The 27,280-nt window shown below is 40.4% G+C and overlaps 1 protein-coding gene across 4 annotated transcripts in view; it reads left to right on the plus strand.

The window, feature by feature from the left end:
* The window catches only part of ptprfa (protein tyrosine phosphatase receptor type Fa), a 358,686-nt gene that overhangs the window by 161,671 nt on the left and 169,735 nt on the right, over positions 1-27,280 (plus strand). For all 4 annotated transcript variants that reach the window (XM_072273546.1, XM_072273548.1, XM_072273547.1 and 1 more), the window contains exon 5: positions 22,362-22,550. In XM_072273546.1, coding sequence (XP_072129647.1) covers positions 22,362-22,550 — 189 coding nt within the window. The remainder of the gene's footprint in view (positions 1-22,361; positions 22,551-27,280) is intronic.

Below are 27,280 nucleotides of genomic sequence, written 5' to 3' on the forward strand. Positions count from 1 at the left end.
AGGATATATATATATATATATATATATATATATATATATATATATATACCTGGAGGTCTGTGCGCAGATTTGCTCCCTTAATGGCATGCAGAAAGCACTGTATAATAGTGCAGGAGCATTTAAATCTTCATCTGTGTTTCTAAACCATTTAGTGAAATGTACCACAAATAAATTCGTTGTAATCTCTGGTTACTAACCTATAGAAACTAAATATTTGGGGTTGTCATTAAGATATTGTAAAGCATAGTGATGACATTACCTGAATTGCTGGACCATCTACTGTTTGGACATCTATGCTTTGAGTATTAAATACAGGAATGTTATGTGAGTTGATATTTCTGCAGACATCCTTGTTTCACGACAGCAGAAACTTTCCCATCTTTTAATACATTTCTATCCAAAATCTGTGTTTTAGTTTTATTGAGAGATGGATGGCTGCCTCTCAGTAGACGCTTCAAAAAAAAGTGCATTACACGCCAACAACTTTAATGAAAATCCCCCTCCCCAACCTACCCACCTTCCACCTTCCTCCTCCCTCCTCACTTGGCTTTACCCATCACCTGCCAGATTGAACCTACCCCTCCCCCACCTTCTTATTCTGGCTTCTTTGCCCCCTTCCTTCCCAGTCCTGATGAAGAGTCTCGGCCTGAATCGTTGACTGTTTATTCCCTTTCATAGATGTTGCCTGTCATGTTGAGTTCCTCAGCATTTTGTATGTGTTGCTCTGGATTTTAAGTATCTGCAGAATCTCTTGTGTTTATGACTTTAATGAAATTTGCATACCTGTCGTCTTTACTCATTTTAACAATATACAGGATGCTGTACTTCTGTGAATTATGCAATGTTTACTGCAGTAGTGATCGCAAAAGCTAAGAACATTTTGCATGATTCATAAAATAGGTATCCTTTTTTTCCCACCACCTGCTGACCTCTGTACAGATCCTACATTTAATCCTGTTGTGAAGTTTTTGCTTTCATGCTGGAATACAGTTACATTGAAACCAGGAGCCTCCAACTATTATATGCTGACAAATGATGTCTGTATCTGCTGAGTGATTGATATTTGCATGCTTAAGGTCCAGGTAACAAGTGTTGCAAACTGAATAGATGTGTTTATGCAGTTGGTGCCAGGTTGAGGAGTAGGGTGCTGTGGAATATTGGACTCTTTGCTACAAGTCCAGGGTAATTAATTCCCACCAGTTAGTATTTGGTCAGGATCAACTAATAGAGCTTAGAACCACAATTTCATGACTCAGAGCATTGAATGTTTAAAGGTTGTTTATGTTCATTTTAACAGCAATACAGTTTTATATCCACTAAATATTTTGATCACTGAGTGAATTGTTATGTAGTGGAGTTGAAGCTGCATCATGCACACACCCTACTCTTTTGCTACATGCCTCTTTTGTTCTTATGAATTTGGTATCAAACACATGAAGCAAAGTATGATGATCTTTAATTTAGACTAAGGCCAGCTGGTGGCACAATGGCATCAGTGCCAGACTCCGGAGCGAAGGCTCCCGAGTTTGAATGCAAGTCGGGCCTCCCCCCCCCCCGTGCACGCTTTCCATCTGTATCAGGTGGAACGTCGAGCTAGCCACTCGGCCTTGTAAAAGAAAAGGGTTGAGTCAGGAACGTTCATACCGTGACCCAGTTAATCCGAAAGGAGACTAACCCTGACACTGCACGCCAAACAAAAATGGCTGACTGTCTGGTGCGACATGCTTAAAAAAATAAATAAATAAATTTAGACTAGATCCAGATGACAAACAAGGTGCTAACAATTTTTCATCATTCAAATACATTATCAACCCATTGTATAAGCTCACTCCTACACATGGAGTATCAAAGTTTCTCATTTTACATTGTCTGAATTATATATTTGGAGGTTACCTGCAGGCTGCTGTGCAAGACTTGCTCATTTAAAATGAGGTAATACAAGTTACCTGTCCAGACAAGCCAATGAATAATTAGTCTTGCATCTAGATCATGAAATCTTCTGCTTATTCATGCAATTACTGTGTAACTAGTCATGCAATGTAGTTCTGTGGTATAACGCGAGACCGCAAGTATGTCTCCCATTCTTCGTTGGCGTGCAAGTGCCACCACCACTATTGTTTATGACATTGCAGAAATTTACATCTATATGATAAACTGTGACAAAAAAAATTTGAATGGTTTTATGCTGTTTCAAATTCTGTTAAAAATTCTACCCTTATCAAAAACATCCCTATACCCTGTTTCCAGTTCCCAGCTGCCATTCCTTCTTTAGAAACCTGTTTATCTTTTTTGCAGCTTCTTTTGTAGTTAATCCTGTTGTGCATGATCTACAACAGCAATTAAACAAATTTCTTTCAACCAAGACACAAGAAAATGTCGGTGCTGGCAGAGGAACTCGGGTGGTAAAGCAGCATCTGTGGGAGGCAGAGAAGTGGTCAGCATTTTGGGCAAAGATCCTGCATCATTCAAGCAATACTCAGCAGGAAAACACTCCGATTGGGAGGAGTCAGTATGATTTTGTGCAGGGGCAGTCCTTCCCACAAACAGGATTTGAATTTTTTATGACGAGGTAGCTAAGAAAAATTAGTTAAGGCAGATTGGTAGACGTAGATTACATGGATTTTAGCAAGGTTCATTTATTAAAGAGCATCGGTAAATTGGATTTTGTAAATTGACTTTGATAGGAGGCAGAGAGTAGTGTTTGAATTCAAATTTCAAAATAAATTCATTGCCAAAGTACATATGTTACCATACACTATCTTGAGATTCATTTTCTTGCAGGCATTTACTGGAAAAATAAAGAAACCTAATAGAATCTATGAAAAATCATACATAACAAAGACTGACAAACTGTGTAAATAAAGAAGTAATACTGAGAACATCAGTTGTAAAAAGTGAGTCCATAGATCGTAGAATCAGTTCAGAGTTGCGGTGTGTTCAGAAGACTTATGACAATGCTGTTCTTGAGCCCTGTGGTCTGGAACCTCCTGCCTGATGGTAGATGAAGAGAAGAGAGCATAGCCTGGGTGGTGGGTGTCTTTGATGATGAAATGTTTGGCATACCCTTCATTAAAACTGGGAGTGAACCCAAGATGGCTAAGAAGAGTTCCAGATGATTGGGGCTTTGAATGAACCCTCAGTCTTCTATTGCTTTTCTTTTTTGCTTGCGATTAATTCTGAGTAGGAACTAAAGTACATACTGAATGGCTGTAATCAGAAAACACAAGTAATCCAAGAAGGGTAAAACACAGCTGTGATTATGTAACGGGTCTCAGTAATGTGACAACCAGTCGTTCTGGAACAATTTGATAAAACATTAGGGAAAAACTTAAGAGTATCATGGCTGCAAAACACATCCATTGAGATACAGCTTATGGCAGTTGTGAGTCATGCATTCTTAATGACTATTGAGTCCAACTGTGCACCTTTGAGGAAAGGTTTTTCTGTTCTTCTGTATTGTAGGCAAATAGAATTTTACCTTTGATCATTCATGGAGATAGCTGACCTCAAAATAGTAAAACCACTGTATTTTGTCACTTGATGGGCTGCAATGGTGTTGATGATGTCATCTGTGATCAGTTAGCTTTTGTATAAGGGAGATAATGTGCAACCTGTTGCAGGGCATCAGGCCCTGATGGTATACCAGGTAGGGCACTGAAAACCTGTGCCAGCCAATTGGCTGAGTGTTTAATTCGAGAGCATCTTCAATCTCTCACTGCTACAGTCAGAGGTTCCCACCTGCTTCAAAAGAATGATAATCACAGAAGTGTCCAAGAAGAGCAGGATTAGCTACCTCAGTGACTGTTGCACTCATTTCTACTATGATGAAGTGCTTTGAGAGGTTGATCTTGGTTAGAATTAACTCCTGCCTAAATAAGGACCTGGTCCCGTTGCAGTTTGCCTATTGCCACAATAGGTCTACAGCAGATACAATCTCATTGGCCTTCCACTCAGCTTTGAATCACCTGGGCAATAGCAATGCCTATGTCAGGCTGCTATTTATTGATTACAGCTCAGCATTCAACACCATCATCCTCTCAGCATTCATCAATAAGCTTCAAAACCAGGGCCTCTGTAGTCATTCTGCAACTGGATTCATGACTTCCTCATTGAGATACCGCAGTCAGCAGGATCTGAAACAACATCATCTTCTTGCTGACAATCAACACAAGTGCACCTCAAGGACCCATGCTGAGTCTGCTACACTAATTTCTCTACACTCATGACAGTGTGGCTAGCCACAGCACAAATGCCATCTATAAAGCTGTGAATCGTACAACTGTTGTCAGCAGAATCTTAGATGGTGACAAGGAGGCATAGAGAGGTGAGATACATAGATCAGCTGGTAAAGTGGTGTTGCAACAACAACCCTGCAGTCAACGCTAGTAAGAACAGGAAGAGAAAGTAGAGGAAACATGCAGCAGTCCTCATCAAGGGGCAAGTAATGGAAAGCGTGAGCATTTACAAGTTACTGAGTGTCAACATCTCTGAAGATCTATCATGGGCCCAGCATATTGATGCAATTACAAAGAAGGCACACCAGCAGCTATTCAATCAGTGGCCTCTTTTTTAGGTACACCTGTACACTTGCTCATTATTGCAAATAACTAATCAGCCAATCATATGGCAGCATCTCGATGCACAAAGCATGCAGACATAGACAAGAGATTCAGTTATTATCTAGGAAAAAACATCAGAATGTGGAAGAAATCTAAGTGGCTGACTATGAAATGATTGTTGGTGCCAGAGGGGGTGCTTTGAGTATTTAAGAATCTGCTGACCCACTGGGCTTTTCATGCACAACAGTCTCTAAAGTGGCTGGGTTGAGTTGGTCTCCAGTCTTTGCAATCCATTTGCAAATGGTTCGGCATCATCATCGTGCTTTGCATTTGTGGTGTGTTCTCCGAATGCCTGGCTTTTATACACATATCAATCAGTTGATTGGTCGTCATTATGGAAAGTCAATTGTGATGTAGGGAGGGAGTCTCACTGCTGATTGGTTGTATGGTGAATTCTGTGCGTTGTCTGGAATTTTGTCCACATTGGCTTACAAATGGGATCGAGATCAACATGATTGTTACAGAGTTGTTTTGCAGAAAAAATTTGCCACACAAGCAATCAGTCTCCTCGTACGGTGACAAAGCGTTTGCAAATGGATTGCCAAGATCAGAGAACAACTCAATCCAACCGTCAGCTACCCAAGTTACACATTTTCTGAGTTATTTCCAGTCTCTAATTTTTACAGAAAATGATACTAAAAAAATATCAAGTGAGTGAGTGCAGTTCTGTGGGCAAAAATGCCTTATTAATGAGAGAGGTCAGAGGAGAATGGCCAGACTGATTCAAGCTGACTGGAAGGTGACGGTAACTCAAATAGCCGCACATTACAACAGGGTGTGCAGAAGCACATCTTGGAATGAACAACACGTTGAAGTGGTTGAGCTGCAGCAGCTAAAGGCTACTCCGTGTTCCACTCCTTACCTAATAAAGTAGTCACTGAGTAAATGCCAGTGATACTAAACCTGATTCTGATCCTGCTGTCAGTTACCCCTTTCATTTTCTTTGAAGGGCTGAACACTGTCTCTTTCTTCAATGGTCACTGGTGCAGCAACGCTGCTTTGTATTTCAATTTGTTTTTATTCAAGAGGTTGGCATAGTTGCATCTCTTCTCATTCACACATCAATCCTCATCCCTTTTAGAGGCTTCCTGGTCTTTTGAATGATGTACAGAGATTAAGAGGATTCTGCTGCCAGCTTGTGGTTATTTTCAAGCACACTGTTCATTAGATTGACAATTTACTATGTATATCAGCATGTCGATCCCACTTATAGAATAAGGTAATAGTTTGTACTGTTCACTTATGGACCTCAATGATTATTGCCTTTCCTAGATGAGAAATATATATTCATACCTTAAGATTTCTTTTCATGAAGTGAATTACAGACCTGAGCACAAAAATAATTGGTTAATGCTTTGCAGGTCAAACAGATGTATCCAGAATACTCATTCCTTATTTGTTAATTGTGAGCAAGAGTGCAATAGAGTGGGACTTCTATTCATTCATTTTAAGGAGCTCAAAAGAACAGCATTTATTCCCCATTCCCATTTACCATTTAAACTTCCTCCTTGAACCACTGCAGTCCTCTGGAGATTTTCAAACAGGGCTGTTGTGAAAAATGTTTCATGATTTAAACCCTGTGATATTGATGTGTGGATGATGTACTGTTTTTCCAAGCCATGATGCTGCGTGACTTGGAAGGGAATCTGTAGTCAGTGATCTTCCCATGTATGCACTCTCTTTGTCCTTCTTGCTGGTAGAGCTTGTGGATAATGGGAAGTGCTGGTTGAATAAATCCAATGCATCTTAGCTTTCAGCTTTCAAAGAACTCAGTGCTTTATTGACCATTGCCCATTAAACTCACTGTACTGCAGTAAGTCATAAGTGCTAATGTCTGGCAATCAACCCCTCTGACATTAAAAATTAATAACTTTGAATTCTTATTTCAAACTTTGTATTTTACAACTGCTCTTTGAAATGCTGTGTTTATAATTATCTGTTTTTCTCCTCTTGTCAGAACTCTGTAGTTGATTTATATTGAATTCACCTACTCTCATTTTCTTCACCTTGATCCTTCCAGTGTTTATTCCCAATGTTAAATCTTATTGATTAAAGAGATTTCCTGTTAGTTGTCCAGGTCCCTTTGGTCCCAGATGCTATTTTCTTTTCTTGCTGTGCTATTATCACCTTAAACTTGCATTTTAGTGACCAAAGCCATTCTGAGTTGAAACACAGAAAAACACATTTAATTAATGGCAAATGCTACAGATGACCTACTACAAAAAAAGACATCATTGCATTCTAAACGCATTGAAACTTCTTGTGATTCTATATTCCAGTCAGTGCGTAGGGGTCTGATAAAACAAATTGCAATCAAAGACGACAGATTTTTTTTTTTCTTAATTGCTTGCTGCACCTTCATGTTAACTTTCAGTGACAAGGACAACCAAGTCTTTCTAAATGTAAAACTTTTAAACCGCTCATCATTTAGAAATAAAAGATCAAGCTTTTAAAAAAATTTTTATCTCCCAAACTGGATTACCTCTTTTTTTCACATCTGTCATGTATTTGTCTGTCCACCACCTGCTCTTCCTCCCCATCCCTTTAAAACTTCTTGTTTCTTGGGACATTTCCATTGGATGGTGTTGCCACAGATTTAAAATCTGGAGAGTAAGATTTCTTGGTACTGGAATGACATAGATAAATTTTGATATGGAGAAGGAAAATGTCCTTTTTCATTTGTGTTCTTTTCTGTATACTTATCTAATCAGGTGTTAGGCCGGGAGGAAACGTACTAGTTAAATAGACATCTTTGAGTTACTACCCTTTGTAGTGGAGGATGGCAATATTGCTTCAGTCTACAGATTTTTAGTGTATTTTCATATAATGGGCAATAGAGGAAGAGGAAGAAATGCTATTCACGTATCTTCTATAAAATTTGTTATTAGCATGAATATTTGCTTTTTTACAACTCACTTCTAGATAAGAGATATGTTGTGGTATCTCCATCTAAAGTGTGGCTGAATGCTCATTATTAGCTATATTCATTATCTACTTGAAACAAAGACAGCTAGTGATAATTCCTTTTGTCTTAGGGTCAAGAAGTCCAGAGTTCCAAGCAACAGTTGTGATTTATGCTCAACCAAAACAATGCCAAATTACTATTGGCATTACTTAATTATTTTGAGTTCAAACAGTTTAGTAGATTGCTGTTCAGGGAGAAAAAAGGGTGGAGATAGGAAATGAGGAAAATGGGCTAATAAAATCTTATTTTTCCTCATTATTGTTGAAGTAGTGAGTGAAGACTGTCTTTATAGTTGATGACAGCAATAGCTTTGGGATGTGATCTGAGGTAATTGGGTCAGGTTAAATAGATTATTTTAAAAAATACCTTTTAGCAATTTTTCTGACTTCGTAAGATTTATAGACTTGGCTTTGGTTCGTGCTAAAACCAGACATCTTTTTACATAGAATTGTATTTCAACATAAAATGTCATTCCAGGCCAGACCCAAGAAGAGTGGAATTGGGAAAGGTGCCCAGAGGCACAGGTTTAAAAAAAAATGCATTTGAAGATCATGAAATATGTAACAAGGGGGAACTGAAAAATAATTTGGTATGTACTCTGGTAGTGAAGTACATTGGTACTGTGGATCCAGAGTGCAGTCATTATTATACAGTCAGAATGTTATACATAAACAATCCGAGATTAACTATTTCCCTCTTATCCTCATTTTGGGATGATTCTGCTTGTACTAATATTCCTAAGCAGAGCGATAATTGAACGAACAAAAATTATACAGTGCTATAAGAATTTGCTCATTAGTTATTCCCAACTTAATTTATTGGGGAGAATATGGAATATATACTGTATGAAATCATTAATGAGTGCTCGGAAACTCTTTTTATTACTAGCTTCAAAAACACTTTTAAAAATGTGTGGGAGAGTTATGTAAAGTTGCGTTTCCCAGGTTAGGTAATTTGTAACCCAACAGAGCCCTGTCTATTAATAAAATAAGGCCAGCTTTCCTAAGGGGACAATTTGTAGGTACAATCAAATCAATGGTTGAATGGCCAGTTGGGGAGAGAAGAAAAGTAGAGTAAGAGTAGTGATAGGAGGGCATTTAATGAATGAGAGTACAACAGAGGAATGTGGAAAGATGTCAAATACCTGTCAGTAGCATATGTACTAATGGAAAGGAAAAAAACTTGAGAGAAAAGCAGAAATATAAAGCATTTTACCTGAAGTTGTACAATTCAGTATTGAGCCCAATAGATACAGTTTCTGTCTTAAACAAGTGCAAAATATTCCCTTACATGTTGAAGTACAGGCAGTCCATGGGTTGTGAAAGGTTTCTGTTCCTGAGAACTGTTAATTACCTGAAGTTAGAAATAAACCAAAGTAGTAGCATAAGATCACAGAAATGGGTGTGATGGGGTAGCAAAAGGAGTAGGAAGAATGGTCAACGGCCAGCATCACTGACTGTCAATAACTCAGCAATGTTTCTGGTAAGATGGTGGCATGTTCGATCACTGCGACTTCTACGGGGTCAACCTTTGTAAACTTGTTTTTCTTCACCAATCGCAAGACCTTGCTGGATAAATAACTTGAGGTTCTGCGGGTCTACCCTAGCTCCAAGTTAGTCATTGGCAGATAAAGTGAAGGATCTGGACCTTGTACGGATCATGTTGCTACCTGTATCAGAGAGGCATCAGGGAGTCGGTTCGCGAAGGAGGTGTGTAGTCTTTAACAGTGAGTGACCATCTTAGTCAGTTTTCTTGTGATCACAAGACCCTGTTGGACATTGTTGATGTGGAATGCCGCAAGTCCGATTCACCAATTTATTGGCGGACGACGGGGGAGCTGTGTGGTCTCGGTTGCAGCGAGGACTAGACCTTGACTCGTTGCTTGTTTGCAGCCGCCAACAAGAGAGGTGTGTCAGAGTTGGCATGCTCCACTGGAGGCGGTGTTGCATGACATCCAAGCTGGAGTCTGTACTGCCCCCCAGTGGTTGCTTGGCAGAAGACAACCTGTATTGTGGCTGACGGCAGATTTCTGCAAAATTCATGGACTCTGGGTCTTGGATTTTTTTTGTGTGTACTGGATTTTACTGATATCTTGCTATATTATATGTCCCTTGTGCTATGTGTGACTGTTGTACTGTGTTTTCCACCTTGGCCTCAGAATAACACTATTTTGTTTGGCTGTGTTCATAGGTATTCATGTATGGTTGACTGACAATTAAACTTGAAATGTGATGTGAAATGTAAAATGAGCCTACTCAGTGGTATCAGCTCTGCTTGGCTTGGTTGAAGGGTAAAAGGGGATGGAGTGGTGAGGGGTGGCTGAAGAGAGAAGTCACATTTCCACCTGGCAGAATATGCCTGCAACAGCCAACAAGTACATTCTCGTACATTTTACTGGTCTCTCAAAATACCCATGGAATCATCCAGCTCAATCACAAAAATAACTGCCAGTAACCCAACAGCAAATGGCAAATCTATTCCCTTGTAGATCTCAAAAAGCTACCACAGTGGCTCAAACCACTAAAACCGTTGAATATATAGTCTTTGCCTCAGCAGCATATAGCTGCACAGTTGGCCTCTAACTGCACTGGCTAACTCCAGATCACTTGATTCACCTTCACCTATGAAGTTCTGTTATAAATTTAGGGAAGTTTAACTTGTTCAAAAACTTCATATAGTCAAAATTTTGCACATCTATTTATTTATACAGTCAGGTCCAGTCAGTTGTTCATAACCGGGCAGTCTTGTATTTGTATTGCACTATAATACTCATGACCAAATTAGAAATCAGGTCTCAAGGGCTATTTTTCTACCCATAAGCCCTTAAGAATTGATTCATGGTTGTCATGTCATTTGAGATTGAGCAAGAAATAAGATATTGTCTTGAAATAGTTTTTTAACATATTGAAGAAAGTTATGAGTGGTTATCATCCAAACAGCAAAGGAAAACTTAACTACCATATAGCAATGTAGAAGAGTTTTTACATTTTGAATTCAGCTGCTGGCCATAACATTAGGTTTTAATGGTTCACCTCCTTTTGGTTTCTTTTTACCCCTTGACCAAAGCTTGTTTTCACAGCAACAATTCTTTCCTCAATGAATGTCTCTGGCTCTCTCTTATTCTGCATGGATTCCAACTGGAACTCCACCCTTCACATTTCAGATCCAGTTTTGGTTAAGTAAATATCCTTAAGATAGTAACTGCTTCTCAAATCGTGCACATTTGATCTGTGAGGTTCACTCCACTTCTCATCTCAATGAATTCCAAGCCCGACCTCACCATATCTCGCCTTCGTATTCATGCTCACTTGGTCTGAAGTCTTCATATAACATAACACCTCATCCGATCTGCAGAATTTTTGCTTTACCTGTGCCCCCCTCCCTCCCCCCGTTCCTTATCTTCTCTAGGTCTCTTCATTGCAAACAGCATGACATTGACACTTTAAATTTACCACTTAATTTTTCAACCTCTCTCAATGGGCAGCATTCACTTTACTAAGCATCAGCCCCAGAAATGCTATTAAATCTGATGAGGGTAGTGCTGTTGTTGTTTTCAGATTTACTGCTATCTTTTAACTCCATCAGCCATGACCTCAGTGCAGGATATTTTTCTTTCCCAGATAATCCATGAGTTGATTTCTTTTGGGGTTCTTCTCTCCATAGCCTACAATCTCATAGTTCATTCAACACATCACAAGCAACTATTCCTCTTCTCCAAGATCCCCAAGCAAACCTACCTGATTGATCCAATGTTTCAGCATATTCTGCTCTTCACAACAGTTTTTCCTACCTTTCCTGTTTTCATTCTCTCCTTTTACTGTCTGTTCCCAGTCACACGTTTGTTGCTTTCCAGTACTCATTTTGAATTTCTTGTCTGCAACTGTCTTACCACATCCAATCCTTCTACACCTCCATCCCTTTCACTACTTCTTCAGCAAAAGCTCCATCTGCCACCCTTCCCTGATTGCCTGAGCAAATTCTCTTTTTGAATTACTTTTGCTTTAACTTCCTGACTTTCTCCAACTAATAGATATAGCGTAGTCCTGACGAAGGGTTCCGGCCCGAAACATCGATCGATCTTTTCCACTGATGCTGCCCGACCTGCTGAGTTCCTCCAGCGTGTTGTGAGTGTTGAACAGATATAGCGTGGTTGCTTCTCTGTGATCCAGGGAATTTTCCTTATTTCTGTTCAGCTTGGATGCCATTTCTTGGCTTTTTGCTCAACTACCAGTGGCTGTATCTTTGCAGTATCCTCCTCTTGCCAGTTTCTACCTCCTATCTCACTTCACTCGAGACGACTACTAGTTCTCCCCTTCCTTGTCTTAAATTCTTTATTGCCATTTCAGAGAGTGTATTAGATTAAAATAATAAAGATGAACATTATTTGGCACATGTATATCAAAACATAGTGTTTTCTACTTTCTTTCCGTGCTTTGCTGCTCACTTGAGCATGGAAACTGAGTAGTTTCATAATCAAACACTAGAGGGACTTCTAAAAAATAAGGCACCTTCTTCTGGTCAGACTAAAATACAAATAAGTCAGAATTAATTAGATTAAAAGATAGCATCTGCCAACCCTAATTGCAGGTGGATTTTAATACAGGGAATTTGTCATGCAATTGTGTGTGTGTGTGTGTGTGTGTGTGTGTAAAATAATGTAATATTGAGCTAGGGTGCCTAAGTGTATTTGTCAATGTGGAGCAGAGAGCGAGTTTGTAATTCTGGCGGGAGAGAAGGATGTTGGGAATGGTGAGGCTCGAGCACCACTGGAGGGGTGTGGGACAGGTGGCAGCAAAGAAGTTATTTGATTCCGGACAATTGATTTATTAATCATTACAGAATGTCTCTCTGGTGCTTCCTGCTCACTCCCCTCCCCCTTCCCCTTTTCCCAACCATCATTCCACTCTCCCTGCCCCCTTCCCACTCTCAGTTAACAATGGAGTCCCATATCAAAATTAGGTTTATCATCACTCGAATATGTCATGAAATTCTGTTTTTGTGTATGTGTGTGTATATCCCACATAGTTTCATCTATTGATCAACGTTGAGACGCACACACTGGTATAAAATAATCAGACTTGTGCAAAGGTAGTCACAGCAACTCAAATGATAGTCTGCTGTAATATATCATAGAAATTCTTGACTGAATATTGCTTAGTTTCCAGGTTTTCTCATTTAATGGTTCTGATATAATGGGAACATTGGATTTAGCTACAATACAGCTGAATATTTGATATCTTGATTTTTGAATTGTGGTTGAATTGCATCTATATTCAATAACTCATTTGCACTTTTTCAATATAATTGGCTTTGTAACATTCAATACAATAGGTGTCAGTAACTATAATTAGCAGTAAGACTTCCGAATAAAACATACTGTTCCACCATTTTTTTTCTGAAAGCATGATGAAAGATGGATAAATAAATAAATAGTGTGAAAGTGAAGTTAATGGACTATTTAGATATCTGATTCAGAAATCTGTAATCAGAGATACATAAACACAAGGAAATCTAGAGATGCTGGAATTTCAAGCAACACACGTAAAAGTTGCTGGTGAACACAGCAGGCCAGGCAGCATCTGTAGGAAGAGGTACAGTCGATGTTTCGGGCTGAGACCTTTTGACAGGACTAACTGAAAGAAGAGCTAGCAAGAGATTTGAGAGGGGGAGGGGGAGATCCGAAATGATAGGAGAAGACAGGAGGGGGAGGGATGGAGCCAAGAGCTGGACAGTTCATTGACAAAAGGGATATGAGAGGATCATGGGACGGGAGGCCTAAGGAGAAAGGGGGGGGGGGAGCCCAGAGGATGGGCAAAGAGTATAGTGAGAGGGACAGAGGGAGAAAAAGGAGAGAGAGAAAAAGAATAATATATATATATATATATATATATATATATATATATATATATATATATATATAATAAATAACTGATGGGGTATGAGGGGGAGGTGGGGCATTAACAGAAGTTTGAGAAGTCAATGTTCATGCCATCAGGTTGGAGGCTACCCAGATGGGATATAAGGTGTTGTTCCTCCAACCTGAGTGTGGCTTCATGTTTACAGTAGAGGAGGCTGTGGATAGACATATCAGAATGGGAATGGGTGGTGGAATTAAAATGTGTGGCCACTGGCAGATCCTGCTTTCTCTGGCAGACAGAGCATAGGTGTTCAGCGAAACGGTCTCCCAGTCTGCGTCAGGTCTCGCCAATATATAGAAGGCCGCATCGGGAGCACTGGATGCAGTATATCACCCCAGCCGACTCACAGGTGAAGTGTCGCCTCACCTGGAAGGACTGTCTGGGGCCCTGAATGGTAGTAAATTCCTTACTCTTAATAATTTCTCCTTTCGCTCCTCCCACTTCCTCCAAACTAAAGATGTAGCCGTGGGCACCCGTATGGGTCCAAGCTATGCCTGTCTTTTTGTTGGCTTTGTGGAACAATCCATGTTCCAAACCTACACTGGTATCTGTCCCCCACTTTTCCTTCGCTACATCGACGACTGCATTGGCGCTGCTTCCTGCATGCATGCTGAGCTCATTGACTGTATTAACTTTGCCTCCAACTTTCACCCTGCCCTCAAGTTTACCTGGTCCATTTCCAACACCTCCCTCCCCTTTCTAGATCTTTCTGTCTCTATCTCTGGAGACAGCTTATCTACTGATGTCTACTATAAGCCCACGGACTCTCACAGCTATTTGGACTATTCCTTTTCTCACCCTGTCTCTTGCAAAAATGCCATCCCCTACTCGCAATTCCTCTGTCTCCGCTGCATCTGCTCTCAGGATGAAGCTTTTCATTCCAGGACGAGGGAGATGTCCTCCTTTTTTTAAAGAAAGGGGCTTCTCTTCCTGCACCATCAACTCTGCTCTCAAACGCATCCCTCCCATTTCATGCACGTCTGCTCTCACTCCATCCTCCTGCCACCCCACTAGGAATAGGGTTCCCCTTGTCCTCACCTACCACCTCACCAGCCTCCGGGTCCAACATATTATTCTCCATAACTTCTGCCACCTCCAACAGGCTCCCACCAAGCACATCTTTCCCTCCACCCCCCCCCCCCCGCTTTCAGCAGGGATCACTCCCTACGCGACTCCCTTGTCCATTCGCCCCTCCCCACCCATCTCCCTCCCGGCACTTATCCTTGTAAACGAAACAACTGCTACACATGCCCTTACACTTCCTCCCTCACCACCATTCAGGGCCCCAGACAGTCCTTCGAGGTGAGGTGACACTTCACCTGTGAGTCGGCTGGGGTGATATACTGCGTCCGGTGCTCCCGATGCGACCTTCAGTATATTGGTGAGACCCGACGCAGACTGGGAGACCATATTCTTTTTCCTCTCTCTCCTTTTTCTCCCACTGTTCCTCTCACTATACTCCTTGCCTATCCTCTGGGCTCCCCCCCTCCTCCTCTCTTTCTCCCGTGGCCTCCCGTCCCATGATCCTCTCATATCCCTTTTACCAATGAACTGTCCAGCTCTTGGCTCTATCCCTCCCCCTCCTGTCTTCTCCTATCATTTTGGATCTCCCACACCCCCTCCCACTTTCAAATCTCTTACTATCTCTTCTTTCAGTTAGTCCTGATGAAAGGTCTCAGCCCGAAACATCGACTGTACCTCTTCCTATAGATGCTGCCTGGCCTGCTGCGTTCACCAGCAACTTTTATGTGTGTTGCTTATCAGAGATATATACCTTTTTTTGTTCCTTGAACCATATTCTGTCACAACATCCATAATGGCTAAAAATCATAAATCTGTTCAACAGAACAAACCAAAAAACCAGAATACTGTAGACCAATTTCATGACTGTGCACAACCTACAAACTGCTGGAGTGCATCATTCCAGAAAATTAGGTCTTTTTTAAAGCCAGAAACTGCCTAAGATCAAGTAGGATTCTGGCTTAAGCACAGCTGATGTTATCAAGTTTTGGTACTCACATATACATCAATATCTGTCCCAACAGTCGTACGTGATTTGTGCAATTATAATCCAGTAAAGGCCTCATGCTGAGTCTCTCAAAGATTATTTACTTCTTCAAGACACAAAGCCTAATGTGGAAGATAATGAGTAACCAGTAACTTCCATGTCTGGCTGAGCAAGTTCCCCAAGCTTCTTAATAATGGACAATTGTAGGTTCAATATTGACACCAAAACTCTTTGAGAATGAGATGGCTGGTTCTTTGCTTGTGAAGATCAGGAGGAGAGAAGAGTCCTCAGGAGTGAAGGCATGATCATTGGTGACTGTCAAGGCCAATTCTGGATCTGCAGACTCTGGAGCAGTAGCTTCATGGGAACTCCTGAGATGTGGGCGCTTGGGTAGTAGGAACCTTCCTGCATCTTCCTTTTTCTTCACCATTCGCTCTTCTGGATTCTGCAAAATTCTTGGCTGCTCCGTGGATCAGCGGTCTTTGTCACAAGCCAACTGCTGCCACTCGACCTGGATATTTGCTTGAGAGAGCTGCTGCTTAAGTTGGTCTTTGTACCTCTTGCATGGGTCACTACTATCTCTTTTGTCCTGAGAGAGTTCTCTGTAGAGTACTGCCACACTAGCCCAGAGTTTTTCATGCAAGGCATATGGCCTGACCAGTGGAGCTGCTTGAGCAGCAAAGTGGTTTTATTGCTTGGAAGTTGAGCCTTCTCCAGGACCTCATTGTCGGAAACACAATCCTGCCAGCTGATACTCATAATGGAGTTGAGGTTGTGTTGATAGAATCGTTCAAGCAACTGGATTTACTTGTGGTACAAGACCCAAGCTTTGGAGCCGTACAGCAGTGTTGTGACCACAGCAGCCCTGTACACCTGGATTTTTGTGGACAGACACAGCTGGTGGTTCTTTCGCATATGTTTCTGGAGGCACCAGAAGGCACCGCTGGCTCAGGTGATTCGATTGTCAAAGTTCCTTACTACCGTAGCATCCTTGGAGATGACGCTGCCCAAGTAGATGAACTGCTCAAGCGCGGTGAAAGGGTGGTCGTCAGTGGTGATCCAAGATGGGTTGTAAATGCCACAAAGAGGCTTCTGATGAAGGATTGTTGTTTTCTTCAGAATAACTGTTAACCTGAAAGCCCTTGCAGCCTTGGTGAACTGAGTGACTGCAGCCTGTAGTGTGTCCTGTATGTGTGTGTGTGTGTGTGTGTGTTTGTGTGTGTGTGTGAGAGAGAGAGAAGAGCACCGAAGTCTGCATGTAGTAGTTCGGCAATGGGGCTTTTGCATGGTTTTTGTTCAAATGAGAAGGCAGCAGAGGTTGAAGATATTTCTTTAGGTGCGAAGACAACTGTAGATGCTCTCCGAGGTGGTGTCTCTTGCTTCCCATAGCATCATGCTGAAAAAGAGGGCAAAGAGTGTTGGTGCCAAAACACAGCCTTTTTTTCCACGCCGGTGCTGATGGGGAATGGGTTTGACAGGTTGCCGTCGTGTTTAACCTGACTGCTTTGACCTTTGTGGAGCTGCTGTGGGATGGTGAGGAATTTTAGGGGACAGTCGAGCTTCAGGACAGTCTTCCACAGACCATCGTGGCTGACTGTATCAAATGCCTTGATCAGGTCAATGAATGCCCCATACAGCCCCATGTTCTGTTCATGTCACTTCTTCTGTATCCGGTGCAGGATGAAGATCATGTCAGATGTGCCTCTGTTCACTCTGAATCCGTGTTGACTCTCTGTGAGATTGCTTTCAGCAATGGGAGGGATGATTCTGCCCAAGAAAATTCTGGCAAGGTTCTTCCCAGTGGTGGAAAGCAGGGTAAAGCCTCCGTAGTTTGAGCAATCCGATTTCTCCCCTTTGTTCTCGTACAGGGAGACAATTACAGTGTCACGCAGGTAATTTGGGAGTGAGCCTTTCTCCCAACAGAGTGTGAACAGGTTTGTGAGTTCGCTCAGGAGAATGTCTCTGCTCATTTTGTATGCTTCCTCTGGGATCCCATCAATAACTGAGCTTTATAGCATTTCAGCTTGGAGAAGTGGCTTTGACCTCGTCCAGAATTGGTGGGCCATCAAGCTTAAGCTTGACATCATGCTTGGAGATCATTTCTATAGATGCTTCTTGTACTTGATTATCCCTGAAAAGGCTCTTGTCATACCCTGCCCATCGTCTCATGATGGCTTCCTTGTCTGTCAGCAGGCTGGAGCTGTCAGATGAGCGTACAAGAGCTTGAGTCTATCAAGTTAGACCATACAATATGTGCAGTGATTCGTAGAAGGCTTGAGTATTGCTGGTGTCTGCATAGCACTGTGTCTGTTCTGCTAGGGCAGTCCACCAATCATTTTACATCTTTCTCAGTTTGGCTTGGATGGTACTGCATGCAGCTCTGTATTCTGCCTAGGCTGCTTGGTTGTCGGTCTAGACGGCAACACTTGATGGGAGGAGCGTTTCTTCTGGAGCAGGTTCCAGATTTCAACATCGTTTTCATCAACCCGTCCTTGTAACTACTTGAGGAATACCCAACTACCTTGACAGCTGAATCTTAGATGGCAGTCTTCGGGTACTCACATTTCTTTCCTGTTTCAGGGTCTGCACTTGGGGTGCCTTTGCTGTCCAGTTTCTCCCTCAGCTTGATCTGGTTTTCATCTTGGCAGCCAAAGAGCTTATCCACCTGGAGTTTCTTCGATCCTGGTCCCCTTTTCCTTATTGCTGGCTTGATAGCCAGACTGATGTTCGCCCTGATCAATCTGTGATCCATATAACAGTCTGTGCTCGGCATGACCCTGGTTTATAGAACATCCAACACATCCTTGTGGTGCACCAGGATGCAGTAGTCCAGGAGGTGCTAGTGTTTGGATTGGAGGTGTCTCCAGGTTGTCTTAAACCTAGCTTTCTGTTGACACAGCGTGTTTGTTATAACCAGGCCTAATTCCATATAGAGCTCCAGGAGCATTTTCCCATTTTTGTTGCAGTTTCTGACACCATGATGAACTAAGACTCCTGGCCATACCTTGAGATTCCTACCTGACCTGGCTTTGAAATTGCCCAGGACAATGCTCTTGTATGCCTTGTTGTTTCCAATAGGCGGGACTTCAGCTCCCCATAGAATGCCTCTGACAGCAGGGTCTGTATGCAGTGTGGAGGCGTAGACAAGGGTGACAGATTGGTTGTCTTGCAGTGGGAGTCACAGGGACATAAGTCGATCCGGGTGTCTGACCGTTAGGCTTTGAAGCTTATTGACTATGGTGTTTTTGATCATGAAGCCCACCCCTGAGAGTCTGTTTTCATTGCTGCTAATGCCTGACCAGAAGAGAGTGTAGCCTGCACCATGCTATATCAAAGGTCCTTGATCTGCAAAATGTACTTGGCTTGTAGCAGCAATGTCAATGTACAGCCCAGCTATTTCTTGTGCCACAAGTGCAGAGCGTCTTTTGGGGTCGGTCACCTTCTGTAGAGTACTGCAATATGCGTATATTCCAGTACGCGATTTTGCCTTATTTGATTTATCTCCTTTATCTTATTGCTTGAGTGAGATGCCCATTGGCCACGGTGAACAACCGTTTGTTGTTGTTTTTTTTTGGACCTACATCAGTCTCCATCTGGAGCAAGCAGAGCTATCCCTGAAGAGGGTTGCTTGGTCACCCAGAGGACTGATGAATGCTGTTGTTGCCTCAGGTCAACAGATGGATAACTCATGGGTCTGAGCCGCCAACATGCAGAGTTAAGACTATGCCTTCCAGTGTCATCTAACACCTGTCATTTCATCCCTTCTCCATTGCTGTAAGACTTTGTCCTGCCTGTGCTGCGTAGGTTTATAGTGAGGATCAGTGTGCATGGACCAATTCCACTCTTAGGCCAGGGATGTTCCACAATGGCACCGTGAGCTATGATGTTTGCGGCGGCGGTAAAGCTGTAGGTTAAGTATCAGAGTTTTCCTTTTAGACAGACTGCCTGGCAAAGCTAACGAGTCCCATCTACCTGGGTTTGGAATCAGAGTTGTCTTTCTCCTGGGCTGACTACCAGCCAAGGCTGCCTGTTCAGTTATACTGCTGGGACACTTGGTCGCGCCATGACGTAGCAAACTCATTAAGAACAGGAATGCCACGTCAAGGATTTGCTTTGGGCACAAGAGCCTTCACCTTCCTTAAGTGAGCAGGATGTCCAGCCTAGGACTCACCAATGCTCTTTAATGTCTACATAAAGACAAGGCTCTCAATGGTAGCACAGATTTGCATACAGATGATCTACTGTTGGTCGTGGAAGCAGGCAACCTTAATAATATCAAGACCATACTACGGAAGGGTCTAAACACAATGATGGAATGTTTCTGGAAACTGATCAAACCCCCTTAGAAAACACTAGTCACTGTTTTCCATCTTGATGATGAGGATGCCAGAAATACTCTGAAAGCAACCTTATGCAGCAGCAATGTGAGAAATCACCTATGTCCATTCTATCTCAGAATGATTCTGGACTGCAGATTAGTATTCAAAGTTCTTGAAATAAGGGGGTCAACATGATGCAGAATTTGTAAACACAAGCTGAGGGCCAGCAATACATATATCACTGAGAGTCCTTGAATGTGCAGTAACCTGTATGTATGCTGATATGGACCAGCTCCAGTGGTAGCTGACTTCTTTATACACAAACTCAATATCCACATTGCTCTAGAAACAAAATTCTGCAATTACTGAAAATGTTTGGGGCGGGGGGGGGGGGAAGAAGAGCATGAAAATCTGGAAATCCAAAATAAATCTAAATTCTGATAGTATTCAGCAGGATAGACTGAATTCATGGAGTTAACTTTCAGGTCAGCAAACTTTCTGCTGAACATCACAGTGTTGTGCATCAAATTTCCTTCAGTGCATTGGCAGCCCCTGTTGGCAATATTACTACCTTATCAAACTGTGAATTGAGGCTTTGCCAAAGTTATGCAAACTCCTCCAGATCCAAATATACCTCTGTGAAATTTTGGAAAACAAAGCTTCCTAGAAGCCCCCAAGAGATACTCAGACAAAAGTCTGATATAGAAGGATCCTGGCATCCTTCCACATAAGTTAAGGAAAAGTGAACTGCATCCACATAGACCATGGTGGATACATGAAAGACAAGTGGAAAATGAAAAACCAGAAGAGATTCTGAAGATGCAGGGAACGCAGAGCAACACAAAATGCAGAAGGAAAATGAAAAAGAAATTTCTCCATCATTTGGAACAGATTGTGCTGCACACGTTTTTTGATTGGGCTATCACAGCATCACAAAAGAACAACAAAGGTAAATTCCGAATCTGCAAGACAATTCACTAAAAATACAAGAGGGCATAGGAAAACAACCACCTGGAATATATCATTCATTGTTCCTCCATCATTGATGGTACGCGTTATGAACCTCCCTATGTAACAGCAATGTAAGAATATTATCAGCAGGGAGATTGCAGCTTTTCAAGAAGGCAGTCCCAGTGCATTTTCACTCGTACAGAAAGAAATAAATGAGAAGTTGCTGCTCTGCATCTACAAGAATCATACATGAAAAGAAATTATTTCTCAATAGGAATCCCAAATCAATACTAATCTCTTATTTATGCAGGCTTAAAGATATTAACAGCATTTAATTATGTTTTGAATATATGGATATTTCAAGATGCAATCACTTTTTCAACCTTGATTCTTAGTCTCCTGTATTTCAAATAGTCTGTTGTATACATGCTGTTAGAATATGTGTTCTAGATTTTTGGCTTTGCAAGTAATTAAACGCTGTATTATGAATGTATTAATGTGTGCACTCTATAGCTTGAAGGACCAAAGATGATTGGAAGTTGTTTTTTTGTGTGTGTGTACAAATCCTCAAGAAAATGGGATAGTTGAGCATTTTGACAATTAAGTAAAAATTCTGAAACAGCCAAAGAGCTGGTAGCTTAAGGTACATTTATTATCAAGCCAGGTATGTAAGTATTTCAGTAAAGGGTCGAATGCTGTCATCCATTTACCAGATTTCATTCAAAGCAAGACCATTAAGAGGTAATGCAGAAAGGATTTCCTAGAGGTAAAACTCTTGTTTGCAAATGAATTGTAGATAGAATTGGAAAATGAGTTTACTTGACCAAATCCATGGGGGTAATAAGAGGAAAGATTATTTGAATTGATACATAGGATGTGAGGTAACATTTTGGAGAGCACCCAGAAAAGTGTGGGGGAAAGCTATGGGCTATTTCAAAGACTTCAATCTTGAAGTACAAGGATGGCAATAGAGTTTGATTTGATAAATGGGGAGGAGAAAGCATAGAGGGGCCAGATAAAAGGGAAGAGAAAGAGAGGAAAAAAGCTTGAGCAGAATAATACGTACAGGAGGTGTTGGAGGCAGGAACAGTAATACTTAAGGGGCACCTGGACATGTTTTTGAATGAGCAAGGCATGGAGACTAATTGAATTCATGGAAGCAGTTGGGATCGGTTATACATGGGCATGATGGTGAGTATAGATTTGGTGGGCTAGAAGGCTGCCTTCCATGCTGTACAAGCTCTATGACGACACCAAAGAATACTGGTGGTCCCTGGGTTAAGAATTCCTGATTTATGGACTTAATGCCCTGTATAAGAACGAGATCCCATAATGCAATTAAATTGAAAAGTCTGCCTATGCATTAAAGTTCATTCCTCTTCCTCCACTTTTAGTAATCACTATTTCTTACCAATTTTATGCGCATTTGATGTCATTCATTACAATATATGATGGTACAGTCATCACATTGAGGGGCTTTTATGCATTTTCCAACTTACAGAAATGGAAGAGGGGTTAATGTTGAAAAAATTGCCTACCATTTGTTCTGATTAATAGAGAATATCTTTTGTATTTTTACAGAGGATCAGCTGCCTCATGGTTTCCCCACTATTGACATGGGCCCTCAGCTGAAAGTAGTGGAACGGACCCGCACAGCTACAATGCTCTGTGCTGCCAGTGGGAACCCAGATCCAGAAATAACATGGTTCAAGGACTTCCTACCAGTGGACACAAGTAACAGCAATGGGCGAATTAAACAGCTCAGATCAGGTAGGATGCTTTTAATATCAGCTTTATTTTAGGCAACACAGTAATTTGGAGGTTCATGCTTTATCAACATCTGAATTGGTATATTATTTTTGTAATTGTATTTAATATCCAGTTTCCTGGTATTTTTTGATTTAAAAAACACATCTATTGTTACAGCTCATGAACTAGACTGGTTTACTAGACAGTCTATTTGGGTCTATACAGTGTTGCTGTCATTTGATTTTGTGTGCAGTGAAAGTGAGCTGTAAAAAATGTCCAAACAAGAGTAAAGTATGTCTGAGCTTTATTTATCTCTGGTCCAGCTGATAAATGGTAGTAAGCAGTACTGATTTAATTAAGTCTGGATATCAGGAATTAAGTTTGTTTTATCAGTTGGTAATTACATTGCATTTTGCATATAAAAACCTTTATTGTATGAACAGGAAGTGGTAGATAACAGATGAATAAGTCATATTCTATTCAATTTTGGAAATCAATGGGAAGTCTTATCACCATGTTTGAATAAATATACAAGATGTTAAGAAATCTGTGGCCCAGTGTAAATGTGCGTGCTGTCACCTTGTTGGAATATTCCTGTATTCTGCTTGCTCACTTCACCCAGTGGAATAAAGAAATGTCCCAAATGGGGAGTGTTTGTGTGTAGGTTGATATGACTTTCTGATACTACAATCCCACATAACTGAGTGTGCATGAGGATAGTATTTAATTTTAATCTGTAAAAGCTGCAGTTTACCATCAGCTATAGTAAATAGCACATTCTTCCTCTTTTGGAATTTTGAGTTTAGAATTATTTGGAGACCTGTTTGACAAAATCAATAAAGGATCCCCTTAGCAAGCCAGTACAGCAAGGCAATCATCAGCAATTATTCACAGTGCTGATAATAGTAATAATACAGAGAACTGACTTGCTTCCAAATCTTAACTGCTAGGCATATCCTTTCAGAATCATATTTTACAATCAGGCCTCATTACCCACTCGGGATTAGGAATCCCAGTGAACTCTGTAAATTGAAGGCTGCTTGAATACCACAGGCCCAACCAAATGGAATACTGCAGGATTTGAAAAGACCTGAGAGTAGGCTGAGTTCACATTGGAAGAGGGAACTGTAGAAAAAACACTCATAACTGAAACTGACCATTCTGGCCAGTTAGCCTTAGCCAGTATTTTTGATCCACACTATTTTCCTTTGGTCATACTACTTTTAGTTTTATCAGCATATCCTTCTGTTCTTTCCTCTTTCATGTTAACTAGCTTTCCCTTAAATGCTGCTGTGCTGTTTGCCTTGGTTACTTCTTGTGGTTGAGCAATTCACATTATTGGCTCAGGTGAAGAAGTATCTCTTGAGTTCCTGTACTGGAATTGTCAGAATCCATCTTGTTTATGACCTCTACTTTCAATTCCTTTACAACAATCCTATCACAATCTGATATCATTTGATAGACCTCAATTACATAAACCCCTCAACCTTCTCTTTTCCAGAGAAAAGAGCTTCAGCCTTTCCTGATATATCCACTCAGTTCCAGTATCATCCTTGTGAATCTTTTTTGCACCTTCTCCAATGCTGCTGTATCCTTTCCATGAATACAGGCTAGAAATATACATTATATTTTTCTTGGTTTCATAGAAGTTTTACCCAATTTCTGCTGTTCAGTTCTATATCCAAAGTTTTCAGAACATATGCATGAATGCAGTTTTAAAAAGTTATGAAGATCTATAAATTGTTTAGAAATAAAAATAAAATTTCAAGGGAAATGGAGTAAATTACAATACTAAAAATCTACAGATAATTTTGGTCATCCTGTTGTAGGAAAGTTATAATTAAACTGGAAAGATTGCAAAGAAAATATAAGAATGCTCCCAGCACTTTATCATACGAGTTACCGGGAGAGTTTGACCAGGTTAAGACTTTATTTCTTGGAATGTGGGGAAATTGAGGGGTGACTTTATAGAGGTGTATAAAATCAGGAGGATAGAGATTGGGTGAATGCACATAGTCTTTTTCCTTGGGAATTTAAGGTGAGAAATAAAAGATTAACAGTGACCTGAGGGCAACTTCTTCACACAGAGGATGGTATGTATTTGGAATGAGCTGCTGGAGATGTGATTGAGGCAGGTACAATAATAGCATTTGAAAGATATTTGGATAAGAATATCTTTTAATTTGGATAGAAGAGGTTTAGAGAGGGAGAGAGAGGGGGATTTGACTAACTTAGATTGGCACCATGGTTGGCATGGATGAAGTTGCGTGGAAGGGCCTATTTCCATGCTGTATTACTCCCTGACTTTAGGAGACATTAAAGAAGGATACCAAAAAGAGATAATGAGGCAGACTCAGAAACTTTAAATAGTAACAGGAAAACATCTTGCAACTCTATAAATAGAGTTCTAAATATGGGGTGATATCATAGGAAAGAAATGTTATGGTTCTTTTGTATTTAGACTCTACAAGTTCATCCCTCAATCTCCCATGTTCCAAAGAATAAGGTCCTAGCCTGGCCAACCTCTCCCTGTAATAAGGCCCCAGAAGACTGATAGCAGCCACTGTATTATCTAATTTCAAGAATAGAGACAAAGTGGTAGAATCTTTAAGTTTTGGTGGAAGTAATAGGAAGTGGGGATTTCTAATAGAGAAATTAGAAATGGCCACTTCCACTTTCAGAGTAGGAAATTGTGCTTGACAAATCTAATAAAATGCTCTGTGGAAGAAATAGATATGACAGATACGAGTAAAACAATGCATATGATGTTAATAGAGGCTTTAGAAGGTTACAGAGAAGTTTTATTGTAGAAAAATAACATTTAGAAAATTAGAACAAAGGTGAAAATTGAATTAACATTTTGGAAAGAGGATGCTGTAAAATGACATTAAGGATAGTTTGGCTGATTGCTTAGAAACGGAAAACTTTATTAGCATACTGCTCTTGGCCTCCATCTATGCACTGGACATGTACATAATTCTGATCACAAAGTTGCTAGTGTATTCAGATATTTGAAGAATGATTTGTATTACTCCCACTTCCTAATGTAAAGATTACAGCTATTGAAGAGGTTATCCAGGTATCATATAAATGTAGTTAGAGTTTTATCCTCTATTTTCCTAAAGCAATTAGTTCATCACCTGACCACCCCTTTTAATTGCATTGAAATGCTTTCTAATTATTGACCACCACATCAAGGGAAATAAAATCTTCTCCTTCGCCTTGTCTAGGTTCTCTCATTATTCTGTATATTTTAGTTAATCTCTCCTTAGTCTCCTTTGTTGCAGCAAAAACAATCCAGCATAGTCCCTCTTGCTCATTACAGTTCTTCACTCACATGTTCATAGATCTGAGCAACCTCTGAAATGTTGTTCCTTCATTCCTATGTTATATTGAATGATACTATGTGCATATTTTCTCTCTGTGTCTAACTTTTTTATATAACTGTAGTATAATTTCCAGATTCTTGGCCAAACTAAGAATAGCAAGAATACCTTATGCCTTCTTGATCACCTTCTTTTACCTTCGAGGATCTGTAGACACCCATTTCTAACTCAAGATGTCTTTGTTCCTCTACCTTGACGTTCTTTGCATATTCCCTGAGAATGTTTTCCCTCTGCCAAAGCAACAAAATATTGCCTGATATGAACAAGTATCAATTTGAAGACCAAAAAAATGGTGCTTTTCATTTGCAAAATAGGTGATTAAATGGGAATTCAATAACAAACTTTTAAAATTATCAAAGTTGGGTGGAGTAGATTAAAACAAAATGTTTCCAGTGAATGCAAGGTACAAATTGACAATATTAATGAAACTTAGACCCCTGAGTTAGAAAAGCCTTCTTATACGTACGATGGAAGTCAATAGGATATACAGTCTGTAAAGCAACCTCCAGCCCTAGAAGTTTCCCACTCTGCTGCTGTTGAAGGAATTCTGTTAATATCCATTCAAAGGAAATAGGAATAACGGTAGCTGAGACTAATACTATTCCTCAATCCAATCAGTAGGAACTGGTTTGATTAAATAACACATTTAGGTAGTGTACTTTTCATACAATTATATGCACTATGAGTAACAAAAAACACTTATTGCAGAAGAATTTCACGACACATGCCGGTGATAACAATTCTGATTCTGAACATTTAAAATAGCATGGATTGCATTTTAAAATTTGCATATGATTATCCTATCAAATGGGACAATGTGACAACCAACAGATATTTAATATTTTAATATTTCAACCTGTGATTTTTGAGTTTTGCTGGCAAAAATGGTGCCTGCATTGGAAGTTAATAGAAGTTCATAATATTGATAATGCATAATTGTGAACTTGAAGTATAAAAGTGTGAAGATTAGCTCAATAGTTCCTGAGTTGCTGATAAAGGGGAGATTATTTGGTGAAGCCAAACAGATCAGTTGCTGAAAAACAGAAACAATTTTCTACAAAGGAAGTTCTTGGAAGCGGTGATAATTTGAAAGTTTATGTGCTTTAAGATTAGTTACAGCTGCTTTCTTGAGAGGAAGAAAATCTTACCCAATTCAGATGCATTAACTGGCTTTGAGCAACCTTGTTACTGCCAAAGATTGGAACCAAAGTAAGTAGTGGGATTGATGGTAATAGTTCCTTAATTTTAAAATATCTGTTATATTACTACATTATATCACTCTTGGCTTGTTTGGGAGTAAGTTGTAATATTTAGATATATTTAATATTTTTGAAAACTGTACAGTAAATTAACTACTCAATCTGA

Source organism: Mobula birostris, chromosome 12 (assembly GCF_030028105.1).
Source record: "Mobula birostris isolate sMobBir1 chromosome 12, sMobBir1.hap1, whole genome shotgun sequence".
Taxonomy (NCBI): Eukaryota; Metazoa; Chordata; class Chondrichthyes; order Myliobatiformes; family Myliobatidae; genus Mobula; species Mobula birostris.